The sequence below is a fragment of the Halyomorpha halys genome, unplaced genomic scaffold, assembly GCF_000696795.3.
Source record: "Halyomorpha halys isolate HHAL.00 unplaced genomic scaffold, Hhal_1.1 Scaffold2001.1, whole genome shotgun sequence".
Lineage (NCBI taxonomy): Eukaryota > Metazoa > Arthropoda > Insecta > Hemiptera > Pentatomidae > Halyomorpha > Halyomorpha halys.
The window spans coordinates 178,754-194,039 of NW_027105856.1; the positions used below are offsets into that span (position 1 = coordinate 178,754).

Consider the following 15,286-nt stretch of genomic DNA (forward strand, 5'->3'; position numbering starts at 1 on the left):
TATGTACTACACATTGAGCACATTCAAATTCCTACTAAACCAGGTTGGATATAAGTACTACACATTGAGCACATTCACATTCCTACTAAACCAGGCTGGATATATGTACTACACATTGAGCACATTCACATTCCTATTAAACCAGGTTGGATATATGTACTACATATTTACGGAATTGCTTAACAGACTAACATCACACAACAGCAATTTTTCAAAACACGCCAATAGAACAAATGACCACAACTCTCATGGCTGAAAACATAAAGAGACTAAAAAACGACTAGTGAAACTAGTACATCTAAAATGAGTTTGCCTGGGGGTAAAGAGGAAGGAGGTGCGCAGTGGCAAACGGTTTTCCGCCACTTCTCTTTTGTCTTAGGTGTGTTCCAACAATCACTTCTGACTGTACGGAGCATGCGTAGTATGGGTTTTCCCATTCCAAATCCTATACGGCGCATGGTCCATACAGTAATGGATAGTCAGAAGTGGTTGTTGCAACAGACGTACTCAGTGGACCGGACTTCCTTTCCTTTCCCCGACGTAATTCTGCAATTTTACAAACTTTACAATTCCTCTAAGTTTTTTCAAAACTATTTTTCATTAATATCACAGTATTAAAAGTTTACCAAGTCAACTAAACTTGTTAGAGGGAAAACTGTCCACTCTCAAACCCAAAACGTAATTATGAACTCATTAATACAGAGGATGAGAGTGTTCCAATTCATGTTTTCGCTGTTACCAAAAGAGTTTCCCAGGCTACTGGTGTCTTGAAACACAGTTTAAGAAATATTATAAAAGAAGATGAAGCTGTAGAGAGGGGCGATAAACCTTGTTTCAAAACACCAGCCAAGAAACGGCCCATAAATAGAAGCCATTCGCAGACTAATGTTTAATTTTCATATAAACGATTAAAAAACCATCGTCTTTGAGGGACATTTTATAAAAAATAAGGGAAAATTCAGAAATTAATTTAAGAAGAAATAAAGACACATTGCGTAAAGTAATGAACTGAAAAAGACGTAGTTTTTATAAAATTTTGATATATTGATTCCTAAACATATATACTTGGTTATCCTATAAATTTATTCGAGCATAAATTTTATTTATTTAAAATATAATTTTTTATACATTATTTATTCATTTTTTTTTTATTATTCGCATTGGTATACTTATAATTGAATAATGACATGTTATTATGTTACCTTACTGTCAATTTCTTATAATATTTAGCTAAGCTAGTGCTTCAATTTTTCATATTAAAGAGGACTATGAGAATACTGTTTGTTTTAGGTATTACTCTGCAAATAGTTTCTTCATTACCAGGGGGTACAACCCATCTAATGATAGATTCAGTTTTGGGGGCAGCTGTGGAAAGACTGAGGCCCCAGATAAAAAACCTCAAAAATGTATATTATAGAATTGGACCTAATCTTAAAGAAAATAAGCTGATAATAAAAGAAGCGGTGGAATTACACAATGCAATACAAAGGTATGTCTAAATCATATTTATCAATTATACATTATACCAGTCGGCAGTAGACCGCCGAATATTTAAGAGCCACCGATTTTTCTTTAAAAACCTCGAGCCTTGTCTCTTCATTAGTCCCATACTGGTTTGGAGCGGGGTATCTGGGACGGATATTTCGAAGGGCCGGGACCGAAGTTAAGCACAACTCAGTTATCTATATACAACACTAAAACCCGTAGTCTATCTTTCTAAGGTCCCGAGCACAAACGAACTAGTCCCGTGGCCCTCATTTAAATTTGCACATTTAATCCAAGCATGAATGGATATTGGCCGTAAGAGGATTTAAAACGTGAATTTGACGTATGTGCTAAATAAGAAGCTAGACATTTCCCGACCAAATCTACAGGAAAACCCACCGATTTGGTAGCTCCGAAATATCCGTACGTGTATGCCCAGCTATTTGGTAATTTCACAACACTAGGATCCGTAGTTTGTAGTTCTCGCACTCGTTAAGAGCTGGAAATAAATGCAAGACGTGGATAAGAATTTCATCATTGCCATAAATCCAGTCAAATCAGACACTTAACCAAAACATTAAAAATAAAGCTGTGATCTGTTTTATATTCTTCAGGAACTCTAGCATAGTTCCTACACCCAAATCCCACATATTAGTGCGTTACATTTTGAATAGAGGGGCAGCGGTTCTGATAATAATCATCAGTTTTTTGCTAATATCTCGAAAATTATTATCTTTGATGTAAAATACGTTATGTTCAAAACAACAACGTTATCAACAGGTTATCACTCTATCCTAACCATGTTGGGGGCAAGTTTTCATTTTGTAGGATCGCCAAACAAAATTAAAGTCGATCCCCAGATCGCTGCAGTCACGACCTAGCCGAAGTAAGTCCTTTAACTCGCACAGCTATTAACGGCGCTGTAATTCAAAGTACTTTATTTTTGTATATGTCTCATTTGTCCAAACCAAAATTTGAGACATCCAAAAACTGACATACGGTTTTCACTAAATCCATACTTCCCCTCACCATTGTAACCACTGCTCACAAATCCGTGTTTTCGCATCATGCAATGGCATAATAAAGTTTGTAAAGCAGATTTAGTTTTTTAATGTCTGATTAGATGTGAAATTTGACTGGGATAATATTTTTCTCCTGGAGTGTCTCTAAAAATTAAAGTAAAATTGTTTTAACAATATAATTTGTATCCAAGTTAAGTCTCAAAACACTCTTTATCATTTCTTTGTATGTCTAAAGTTTCGGTCTTTCAAAAAAAATCTTAAATATAAATTTACATCTTCCATCCAACAATTAAAAACTTTTTGCTGGTTATTCTTCCCTGGTCATTAATTTCAGTGAAATCACCCAATTTTTCCAATTAATTTTAAAACTTTTAATTACAGATTAACTTAACACTATGATCGCTCTCTTATCACACTTCAGCTTTAAGTTAATCTGGAATTAAAAGTTTTAAAATTTAACGGAGAAGTGACAAAACAGGTTGACTTGACTGAAAGATACGTTCATGATCAGACTTAATAAGAGATATAAGATACGATTTACAGATTTTTACGACCTGTGCTGAATAGCCTGCAAAACGTTTTTAATTATTGTACGTTAGGTGTAAATTTATATTTAAGATTTTCCTTGAGAGGCCGAAACGTTAAATGGATACAAATCATTTTATTTAAACCACCAATCTAAAAAACAAAACAAAAAAAAAAAAGTGAAAATATTATATATAAAGTAAAGTAAAATATTTTAAAATAAGTAGTTTTTCAATCACAATATCTTTATTAATACTTAAAAATAATCAAATATGTATATCAAATTATACGGACCATCCCTAAGAAAAGAGAGAGTAAATATAATGAATTAACTTAATAATTAAAAAATAAAAATCTCTTGGTTGAAGTGGAATCTAAAAAATATATAATTCATATTAATTCTTTTCCAGGAGTGTCTACCTGATAAATAATGCATTCTCCTTAATGTTTATGTTCCAAGTGATTTCGCTGGCACCTTTGATTTGTATTAATGCATTTGTGATAACTAAGGTATAACAAATTATTAAAAATTTTAATCAGTAACATTTTCGCGATTTGTATCTATTTCTAGTTCTATTTATAATTGTTGTAGTAGATTTATTGATTCGTATTGTTGTAGATTGGTGACGTTCGTTACATTCTAACAAGCGTCTTGCCTATGAGTTTATGCGTCTGTGGGCAAGTGTACATGTTCTTCGGCTCTGGCCAACTTTTAGCAACAGAAGTTTGTAAATTAGTTTTATTGGAAAATATATTACTTGATTAATTAATATGATTTAAATCAGTAATGTATTCTCTTCTTCAGATGGAAAATATGGATCATGTCTGCTATGACAACGAATGGTATCTAGCACCGGTTCAGACCCGAAGGGAACTCACTATTATTATGGAATGTTCAAGGAAACAGCTATCAATAAATGCTTACGGAGTTGCTTTTGCAAATAATGTTAATTTGTTAGCGGTACGTATGATAAAAAGCATATAAGAATATCCGATCAATAATGGTGGGAATAAAGTATAATAAATTAGGTTTTTGCAAAAATAAGAAATGCAATAATTGTGTAATATACAACGTAGCCCTTACTAAAAATTTATTTAAAAGTCTGCATAACAACGTATGAACAATGAAAAAAATAAAATGTATATAGAAATAATATACAAGGAAAATCATGAAATATAGACGAGTAACATAAATACGTGCTCATTATTTTTTTTTTATTTTCATTTCAATAATTTTCTTAAATTATTTTTATCTCAATTATTCTATATAACCTACCCCTATATGAAATGTATAGTTTTTCAACGAAAATATACCTTATGAGATCTCCTGAACCTAAAAACAAAGCCTCGCAAAATGGTGTATGTGCGAATGTATGCGAACAGTCTATCTCAAAAACGAAACGTTGTCAGAAACTGAAATTGAGCATTTGAGGTTTTGAGCATATGCACTTTTTACGAAAATAGACCGACCGGAAGAACCACTTTATATCTCGAATTTTACGTTGTTTTTTAAAAAGAATTTTCTAAAAACTGCTCTGACGAGTATGATTGAGCTCGATAAATCAATTTAAAATTAAATACTTCTTAATATCATGTAGGCTTTATAACTCTTTAAATAATCTGATAGACCTTAAATACCGAATTTTCAAAATTGCTTACTCTAAAGTAACTTTATTGAAATAATTAAGTGAAGTCAAATTACGATGACGGATTCTAATGGGAAATTCAATACTAGAACAACTTTGTTCAAAGAATTTTTTTGGTTTAAAATGTTTCTCATGCTTTCAGGTAGTGCAGCAAGGATACTCCTACTTTCTATTTCTACACACAATGGCTGACATAATTGATAGTTATTGAATATTGGAGTAAAGATATTTTATTTATTTTAGAAATGCATGTGTATAAATATATAAATGAACATAAAATTATAATAGCTTAAATATTGTAGCAACAGAAGAGATAAACAAAGACATAGTTCTATTTATTTCTTGTTTAAATTGGCCCCAAGAATATATCAATGTGCAAAAAAACAATTACCAATGGAAAAACTTTTTAAACAAATTATTTAACAAACAAAAGATTTTTTTTCGTTGCTAGCACTCATTCAGTATTAACGGTATTTCCTAAGATATTTTTTAAAATACATCTATGATTTTATAAATACATTTTCTAGTTTCTTTTTTTTCATCTATATAAACGACAGCGGAATCCTCGAACTTTCCCAGAAACAGCTAATTTGTCTCTCCTTCGATGCAGGGACTCCTCTGATGCCATACTGAAATTACAAGAAGATATAAATAGAATAAGTGCCTAGACATCCCACAATAAACCTAAGCTAAACTCTGAGAATACCAAAGAAATTCGGATCACCTAATGTCTTCATATCTATCCCTGGACAACCTAAACGAACTTCGAACACTGGCCTTATCCATTCCACACATCAGTAAAAAAAACTTGTAATTAATTTTGACTACAACTCTTTCCTGGAAGCCACACATCTCTCACATCTTCCGGAAAACCGTAGCTACCCTAAAGCAATTCCATCGTCTATTCAATCTACTACAATTCAAAGCTCGTCAATTCTTGGTTTCCTTCCTAGTATAACCCAATTTATCTATAGTTGTCCAGTGTTGATGTTAAATCTGATCAATACAATTTGTCTCAGGGATGTCACAAGATACGGATATAACCCTGGTTTACTCTGAGTTAGCTATCCTTTATTCCGCCCTCAATATTTTCCAGCTTCTTTCTTATAACAGTCAAGAGCTGTAGATAATATTGTAAAATATTACAATCACATCTCTCTTCGAGATCTTCTCCTCTGGAAATGTTATTGGAGTTCTATCAGTGGGTAGATTCTCCACATGTTTTTATCCTGTCACTATGTCACCTACATCAAATTTACTTGTTGTATATATGTGTATAGAGTTGAAAATATCAATAAATAAATTATAAAAAAAAAAATTCATTACTTTATTATATTTTATGACGTTTCATAATTTCATTTTTTTTTTTTGTATTTTACTCTAAGGCTCTAAAGTCTGATATTGATGCCTGTATATTATTCTAAGGGATCAATCCCAGAATAAATAAAATATTATTATTCATATACGGGGGTGATACATATCAACCTCCTCGAACCACATGTTTCGATAAAATTAGGGTTTAAAAAAACTTTCATCGACCCCACAAGCTACCAAATACCAAAAACAATGAACAAATATGTGGCATACCAATGTTCTACAGAGCTATTCCTTCGTGAGACCATCTTCAACGGTGGATCATAATACTGCATTGTCATCGAGTTTATTTATTTATTTTATTTTTTTCCAAAACCCCTACAAAATTTTAATGGCGTAATTATAAACAATGAACTTTCTCCTTTTACTGTAGAACATCTACATTCTAAGGAGACCTTTGGAGTGTATTATTTTTGTTGTCAGTATTTATAAAAGTGTATAATGTGTTGGGGCACATTATTTCTGGATTTAACAAACTTAAATCTAATAAAAACATAATCCTAATACTACGTGATCTTACGTAGTGTGTTGCCAACGCACCGGAGGGGGGCAGGTGTTAATGTGTTGAATAACGGATTCGTACAGTACTGAAGTGAATCGAAAAATTTGATGTGTTGTCGGTTAATGAACTCTGGTACACTGGGCAACTCGAACAATTGATGCAGCTCCGGTGGACTCTTCCTCCTCCACGATGTTGTGCGTACGATTTTCCTCAACATCAAATCCTGAAAAGTTTGAAGAAGGCGCGGGTTTATTTATTAAAAATGATCTTGCTAATAACTGGAAAATTAATAAGAACCATTAGAATGCAACACTTATTTCGTTTTATTACAATATTTACACTAACTGGATTTGGGAGGTTATCAGGCACTCAGTGTTTCCACAGTTCTTCCCTCACTTATATTAAGACTACAATGCATTTCCGGACACCTTACATACAACACACTTCACCCAATCATTGACTCCTGCCCCTTATCCTTCATTTCATCACAAAATTCTTGTAGCGAGTAGGTCGCCGACGTACTCGTTGATGGTGTTGTTCTGGTTCAGGTAAGTCACTAGCTTTCCTGAAGCTTTTCTGAATCAGGTTCTGGCGGGATTATCGCATCTGGACTCTTAGACTCTCGAGCTGGACTTATTGGTGTATACTTGAACCTTGGAGCTAGACTCCTTAGAAAGCCAAATGACTGGCATGGACCAAATGTCTCTTGCTTTTGAGGTTTGGGAACCAGTGTAGGTCTCAGTTGATTGATATGCCTTTTAGTTGATCTTCCTTATTCCAGCAGAACTTGGTAATGACATGTTACTGTGTTATTCATGTTAATTATTAATTAAATTTAGAAAGTAAACTTCACAATACTTAGTAGAGCATCCTCTTTATTCAAAAACAAGTTAGTAACTAACAAGATAACACATGAATGTCTAATCAAAAGGTTATCCAAAGATCTAATTATCTAATACACTATATTACATTACCACTGTTTATGACAGCCTCTAGACTTTTAGCATGCTCAAGTTCTGTTCTGCCTGAGACTATAATGTCAGCAAACATGATTTGCACTCCTACAATATCACCAAACATTTTAGTATTTTCCCATTGTAATATTTCAGGAATGGTGGATAAACCATAAGATACCCTTAGAAAACGATAGCGGCCAAAAGGTTTGTTCATAGTGCATAGCTTACTAGAGTTTTCATCTAACGGGAACTGATGAAAACCTTCCTTCATGTCAAGTACAGTAAACCATTTTTTACCAGTTAAGTTTGCAATCAGTTCCTCCTGGGTCGGCATAGAATAATGTTCTCGCTTGATGTATTTTTTAATGGGATTGGGTTTAATCAGAGCCTAATAGATCCATATTTTTTTTGCAACTATTACTATATCATGGACCCAGTCAGTGGATTCTTCAATGGACCTAATAACTCCCAAATTTACTAGGCTGTCAATATCCTTCTCGAGTTTAGTCTTTGATCCACCTCCTTCCTGGGCCTAATCATAGCACTGGTGGCGTACACTCTACTTGAGATAGAGAAGTTCATTGCCAATCGATTCTTACAAGAGTTGTTTTCTGTACGGATACCAAACATGACGGCCTATCTCCTCTCCTTCTCTCCAGCAAACTTAGTCCGTCCGTTTCATCTCGGCAACCAGTGTAATTTCCCATCTCTCCCCGGCTCTAATCCGTCCGCTTCATCTCGGCAACTTGTAAGCTGGCTCCTATCTTGACAGTTCTAGTCCGTCCGCTTCATCTCGGCAACTAGAACTGTTACTCTACCTCAGACTCTCTCACCTAGACCTCCTCTACCTGCGTCAGGGCTCATCCTCTGGCACAGCCGTTTTTAATTTATTATTGAATACGCCTTGTCGAGGGCCTTCTGTAAAGTGGATATCAGGCTGGAGAAATCGCCTAAGACCAGACAACCCCGACAGACCTTTCGAGTCAATGAGAGGTTAAGCCCTGTGTACTACAAAATTGAAAGAGCGTCAGGAAATAAGATGTGATGCATATCGGTAGCCCAAAGTCTTGACCACTGAATGTTAACTACGATGAAGTTGACAGCTCGACGGAAACGGAAGGGAATTTTGAGTGCGATGACGTCCAGGAGGACGTGAGGAGTTGTACTACACAGGATAGTGAGGCGTTCTATATGTACTTCCCAGCGGGAGAACGAGTCCAGAGGAGGCCAGCCATGCATCATATGCGATCACCCCAGAGATATGTATCAACAAACCGAGAGGAACATCCCAGCGAAGAGGCCGAAGACCCAGGGTCTTAGGCACCGAACCCGATACGTCGAAGGAGGAGTGTTCTGTAGCCGTGGAGGATCGGGACAGGGCAGGGCAGGAGAGGGTGGATCAGAACGCACCTCTGAGCACTGAACAAGTTTCGAACCAGCAATATTTTGAATTTTCTCCTCCTTTCGTAAAGGAAATGATGCATCTAACTATCTGCACAGACACAATGTTTTCAGTGATTAAAACGGAAACTAACTTATTACTTGGCTATATAAGTTTATACCTTGAAGATAATTATAGAATGTTTTTCTCGAACGTGGAAGCACCACAGTTAATTGCGCTCACACCATATAAGGAAGGTGAAAAATACATTCCAACATTAATACTGCATTCTATTTTTTACTTTGTGGTACTATTAGAGTTACCAAGTATTTCATAGATACAACTCAAGCAATATTTTGAAACAAGGTAACAATAAACTGAATGATGTTCACATTCCTGATGCCACTCGTAGTTTTATTGATATTTTTATTGATCACGACTATCATAGATATGCAATGTTATTTCTGGGCAATTCTGGGGGAAGTCTAGGCTCTGAAAAATGTTCTGAATATGGGCCAATAATTTTTTATTTTACATTTAGGTTATGTAATATATTTTTCAAGCACGATAATCGTTTAATTACTATTTCATTAATCAGATCACATACATCGAGATGAACACTGCGTCAATATCAAAACCCGAGGCCTTCCTTAGTCCACTTTCTGGACGAAGTTGGATACATACCAGGAAAGACATTTGCTTTTTCATTTCACAATTGTTGACACCATTAGATATCGATTTTTTCATCGTTCACAGCCAGTGAGATGTTTAAAACTTAGAAAAAGTACAATGGATGGGACAAACTTCCAGGAAAAATGAAGGAAAAAATCGTACCTTATGATAAACTGACAGATGAGAGGCGTTACAGAGGAGATGATCTCCTGTTCTAGTTTAGAGTGTAATAGTTCCTATATGTTTCAACGTAACCGGGACCAACTCGCTCTGAAGCAGAGTAGAGTATGCCATCTTCCTGGTTTACAAGAAAGGATTATTTCTAACACACCGTAACTTGTGTATAAGATATAGAAGTTAAAAAAGGGGAGGGGACTATATAATATCAAGTTCAGTGTGAGGTGGCAATTAAAGCGGACCCTCCCCGCTCACCATTGTATCAATACGCACTTGGCGCATTCGACTTTACACATTCAGTGCACAATAGGATTAATACCTTAAAATACCCCTGGTAGTAAAAGGATTCATAACCTCAACCTAAACATTTTCCATTTATCTAGTTTCCTTTTTTTTCTTTTAATGGAGAGTACGAAAAAAAGAAAAAAAAAAGAGGTGGCAATAATACTGTATGGACAACACTGAGAAGAGAGAGATGGCGAGAAGGTTACTTTTTCGTGTAGTGGTGTTGTGGATCGACATGTGGAAATTTGTTCTAGTTTGTGGAAGGTGTTTTATTTGTTTTTGTGCGTTTAAATGACTGGATAAACTTTAAGTTACTACTGTGTTGTAAAAGACTTTTAATTTGATTGAAATTATTGTTTTAGGATAATAAAGTAAGTTGTTATTGAGCAAATATTTCAGTTCTAAAAATTTTGTTCAGCCTTTCTTACCATCCCTATTATTTTGCCATTTAAAAACTATTAGCCCCTTACACTTAGTACAATATTATGATATTTATAGCCTAATACAATTGTGTTCGATTTATACATTGGCAACTTTAATATTAAAAATCGTGTGATATATGATTTTAAAAATCGAGTATGAATACTTCAGAAAAAATGTATATAGAGAAAGTTTTTTTTTATATAGAAATAACTAATTTACACTGAAACTGGTACGAAAAGATTTGTTCTACTACCGACCTCACCACCCAGTAAAATTTAACCTCAAAGCAACAATCTGACCTCTATCATTTTCTCATTCATGTGTACCGAAATTTTGTCAAAAATCGTGCCGTTGTCAAAGTGATGATTGAGATATGTATTACGCAACGGACACATGGATGACGCAATTAACTAATAATACCTAATTACAATATATTTTATAATAATACTGTTTCATTACAAATGTTAAAATACGTTTTATGTTTATCAGAGTTACTGGATAAGATCTCATGGATAAGACTTGGATTTTCGGTTATCTTTTCTCTTTAATTTTTTTCTAATAGATGATTGGGTATGATATCATGAAGAAAATAAAAAGTAGATATAAACGTGATGTTTTGAATAACATGTGTTTTAGCCTATACTTAGGATTACTATTTATTTATATGAAGTACTTGCATGAAAGATTGACTTTTGACTAAATTTGGTCATTTTGCTATAGCTATGCAATACCAGGACCTTTTATTACAATTCCTCCATTTAAGAAAGGTGAAATTTATAACCCTTAAAAGAGGACTTAGTGTCAAATCGCTACCAGAGAAGATGCGTAAATATGTCCGAAGTACGGCAGAGCATGCTACTCCTAAAGAGATTCATGTCTGTGATGGTTCACAGAAGGAAATGAAAATGTTCATTGAAAAGATGCTCTTTGATGGCACGATCGTACCCTTACCTAAGTATATAAACTGTTATCTTGCGAGGACAGATCCAAGGGACGTTGCTCGGGTGGAATCTAAAACATTCATAACTACTGCTAATAAGAGAGACACGATTCCAGAACCAGCTAAAGGAGTGAAAGGTAAACTCGGAAATTGGATGTCTCCTGAAGACATGGAAAATCATGTAAAGACAAAGTTCAAAGGCTGTATGAGGGGAAGAATTATGTTCGTGATACCTTTCTCTATGGGACCTCCAGGAGGTCCATTATCAAAGATGGGAGTACAGATAACTGACTCGACATATGTCGCGGCGGCTGCGGGAGTAATGACAAGGATGGGTGTCGAAGTAAGCAAACTTATGAATGAGAAAAACCAGGATGAAATTGTTCGAGCTACACATTCCGTTGGAGTACCAGAAGATCCATCAAGTACAAGATCCAACCCATGGCCTTGTAATCCAGATAATACCCTCATACTCCATAAACCTGATGAAAGGCTTATTGTAAGCTTTGGAAGTGGTTATGGTGGGAATTCCCTGTTAGGGAAAAAGTGTTTTGCTTTAAGGATCGGTTCTACAATAGGTAAGAAGGAAGGATGGCTGGCAGAGCACATGTTAATTATGGGAATTACACCACCAAAAGGGAAAAAGAAGTATATTTGTGCAGCGTTTCCCTCAGCTTGTGGGAAGACTAATCTGGCTATGCTTACTCCTACGGTGCCAGGTTATAAGATAGAGACTGTAGGCGATGATATTGCATGGATAAAATTTAATCCACAAACAAAGATGTTTCATGCAATCAATCCCGAAAACGGAATGTTCGGTGTTGCACCTGGCACCTCTTGGCAGAGTAATCCAAATGCAATGGCTATGGTATTCAAAGATACTATGTTCACCAATACTGCACTAACTAGTGATGGTGGAACATGGTGGGAGGGAATGGAAGAATTGCCTCCCAATATACAAATTATAGACTGGCTTGGGAAACCATGGGATCGCAAGAAACCCGCTGCACATCCTAACTCAAGGTTTTGTACTCCTGCTCGTAATCTTCCAATCATAGATCCGAAGTGGGAATCTCCAGAGGGTGTTCCTATATCTGCAATGTTGTTTGGTGGAAGGAGGCCAGAAGGAGTGCCCTTGATCTATCAGAGTTTTTCATGGGAGCATGGAGTTCTTATAGGAGCTATGATGAGTTCACAGGCTACTGCGGCTGCCGAACACAAAGGTTCGAATGTGATGCACGATCCATTCGCAATGAGGCCTTTTTTTGGTTATAATTTCGGTCATTACCTGCAGCATTGGCTCGACATGCCAAAGTTACATAGTGGCATTAAATTACCGAAGATATTCCATGTTAACTGGTTTCGAAAAAGTAAGGACGGAAAATGGCTGTGGCCTGGGTATGGAGATAATATCCGGGTCCTCGACTGGGTGTTGCAAAGAGTTTCCAGCGAAGATGATTCAATTGCCACTAAAACACCTATTGGGTGGATTCCTAAAGTGGAATCTATCAATACTGACGGATTGAGTGATGTCAATCTTAAAGAAGCACTAGATGTGCCCATAGATTTTTGGAAAAAAGAGGTTGGAGATTGTAGTACATACTTCGATGAACAGATGCCTGAAGATTTTCCTCCTCGGTTGAAGACAGAACTAGAAGAATTGAAAAAGAGGATAGAGGAATCTCATTAACAATAAAGTTCCAATTAAAAAGGATTAGTGTATTGTTTTTCTATTCATTACTTCAGCACTAAACAAATATCACGAGTCTGCGGGTTTTAGAACAAAGCACTATGCTGTTACAGGTTCATTGCATTAATAATAATTTTTTTGTTTCACGGAAATGTTTTAAGTGAGTTTTATTGAGTGTTCATAGCGTCAGTGCAGTACTTGTTTTTATTTCGTCCTGTGGAATACAAATTTATTATATTTAATAGTATCATATAGATTGGTGTTTAATACCTTATATTGGGAGGGTTGTGATCGTTTACCGATTCAAAAATTCATTTAACGATATTTTTAATGTTAGTTTTTTTTCCTGAATCAGTTCTAAGTTTTAGAATCCATTTTTCTCATAGGTCCGGTAACTCCTTGATTATGCGTCTTCTAGATTCAGAAGATCAAACGCAAAAATTCTCTACTTTTCTAAGCTTAATATTCTTTTAGTTCACAGCTAATCCTCCTTCTTATCAGTTTTATTAATTCGCAGTGCTTAATCATATCTTTTGGAGACATATTTTGAATTCTATTTAATCCCTTCCTTTTATTGATTATTTTAGTTGTAGTGTCAGAAAGTGTTTAATTTAGATATCCCCCGGAGTAAAAATTGGGGGATATTACCCACATTAATTATTATGTGCTGATACGGCTGGTTTGAATAAAGAACTACTTGTAATGATGAAGTAGACTGTATTTATAATAAATTGATTTCATAGGCTTTTAAAATAAAATGCCTCTATTCTCTCTTTATAAGTTTTCTGACACAATTTGTTGTACGGTTGAACAAAATAGTTACAATATGGTTAGTTTGTTAGTGATAATTTTGGTTTCACTACACTAATTGATTTAAAGATTACATTTTACTTGTTTGATATTCTTTGAGCTTGAAGGTTGGTTCTGATGTGAATATGAAGATGAAACAAGGATTCCCTCTCGGTTTATCCTCCTCATCCTTCTGCCGCCGCCGCCTCTCTCGCCTGAGTGTAAGGTTTTACTCCCTCTTCATTATTATCAGAAGAGACCTTGAAGAGTTCTGTCCTCTTCTTCTCCTGTCCAGGTCAAGATGGCTTCTCTATTGGTTCTTACCCCTTTGTTTTGGGAATGCCTGCCGAGGCTTATCTTTGCCACTAGATGGCATCATGAATTTCTGTTCAGAAGTTAGGGGGCGCCTTACTTAAACAGAAAGTTTATAGTTGTTTCGCTTCTTTGTTGGTTCTAAATCCATCTGTGTTGTTTTTGAAGATTTCTTAATAATAACTTCTAGTCGGTCATAGTGTTCCTGAATTGTTTTCTCTGTACTAATGTCTTTAATTTCTAATCGATTTTTGAAGGTTTCTATAAATTGGCTCGCCTGTCCTTTGTTTAGTTCTGGTATTTTTTCTTTATATAGAAACGTCTTGAAGGTATCCTCATTTGCCTTATTATGAATCTATTATCTGAGTCAAAATTCAAATTGCTGTATCCTGATATTCTCTTCAAAAAAGATTTCTCCTTACCAGAATAAAATATATTTGTTTCGTGATTTGAACTGTTGGGAGAACACCATGTCCACTTATTTGCTGGTCTGGCGTTATATCTACACTCCAGGTGGATTTTAAATACAAAATCAAGTCTGAAATTTGACAATCTGACCAATGGAAAAATCGCCATATAGTCCGCGGATTTGGATATACATAGGATCGGATAAAATACCCGTTCATTCAAGACCGCCATTGGATTCGACGTCATCCTCCCAGAACAAACCGGGTTCTCGCGTGGTGTGAGCTGCTACCACAATGTGGCCAAGCTGCAAAGCGATGCAGCAAACAACCTGAATAGGAACCTTGTCACAGCCATGATCTCACTAGACTGCACATAGGCATTTGATTCTGTATCCAATCAACACTAATCCAACAACTCAGGCTTCACCAATTCCCGGACCAACTGGTCGACATTATTGGGTCCTACATCAGTGACCGGACTTTCTCAGTCCGGGTCAAAACTGAAATCTCCACTTCCAAGCCCCTCAGGGTTCAGTCCTTGCGCCAGTTCTATTCAACATATACACTGCCCACATAGTCGGGACTAAATTTGACGATGCTCAAATATCTGCTATGCTGATGATATAGCCAGCCATATACAGACAATGCAGACAAGGCCATGGACCAGGCCGCCGCAGCGGCCCAACTCATCGCTAACAAA

At 35.7% G+C, this 15,286-nt stretch overlaps 2 protein-coding genes across 2 annotated transcripts in view; both read left to right on the plus strand.

Annotated features, from left to right (window-relative positions):
* Nucleotides 1–4,889, plus strand: part of LOC106690972 (odorant receptor 85c-like) — a 7,855-nt gene extending 2,966 nt beyond the window's left edge. Inside the window, exons 3-7 of the mRNA XM_014436596.1 lie at nt 1,291–1,489; nt 3,443–3,542; nt 3,652–3,756; nt 3,838–3,993; nt 4,821–4,889. Coding sequence (XP_014292082.1) covers nt 1,291–1,489; nt 3,443–3,542; nt 3,652–3,756; nt 3,838–3,993; nt 4,821–4,889 — 629 coding nt within the window. The remainder of the gene's footprint in view (nt 1–1,290; nt 1,490–3,442; nt 3,543–3,651; nt 3,757–3,837; nt 3,994–4,820) is intronic.
* Nucleotides 4,890–11,058: 6,169 nt separating this feature from the next.
* LOC106690976 (phosphoenolpyruvate carboxykinase [GTP]) lies at nt 11,059–13,102 on the plus strand. The gene has a single exon (XM_014436601.2). The coding sequence runs from the start codon at nt 11,171–11,173 to the stop codon at nt 13,076–13,078; it is 1,908 nt and encodes a 635-aa protein (XP_014292087.1). The 5' UTR covers nt 11,059–11,170; the 3' UTR covers nt 13,079–13,102.
* Nucleotides 13,103–15,286: the final 2,184 nt, after the last annotated feature.

Bases quoted from the DNA above. Each gene is read 5' to 3' on its own strand.
- LOC106690976 (XM_014436601.2), top strand. From the start codon at position 11,171: ATGCAATACCAGGACCTTTTATTACAATTCCTCCATTTAAGAAAGGTG.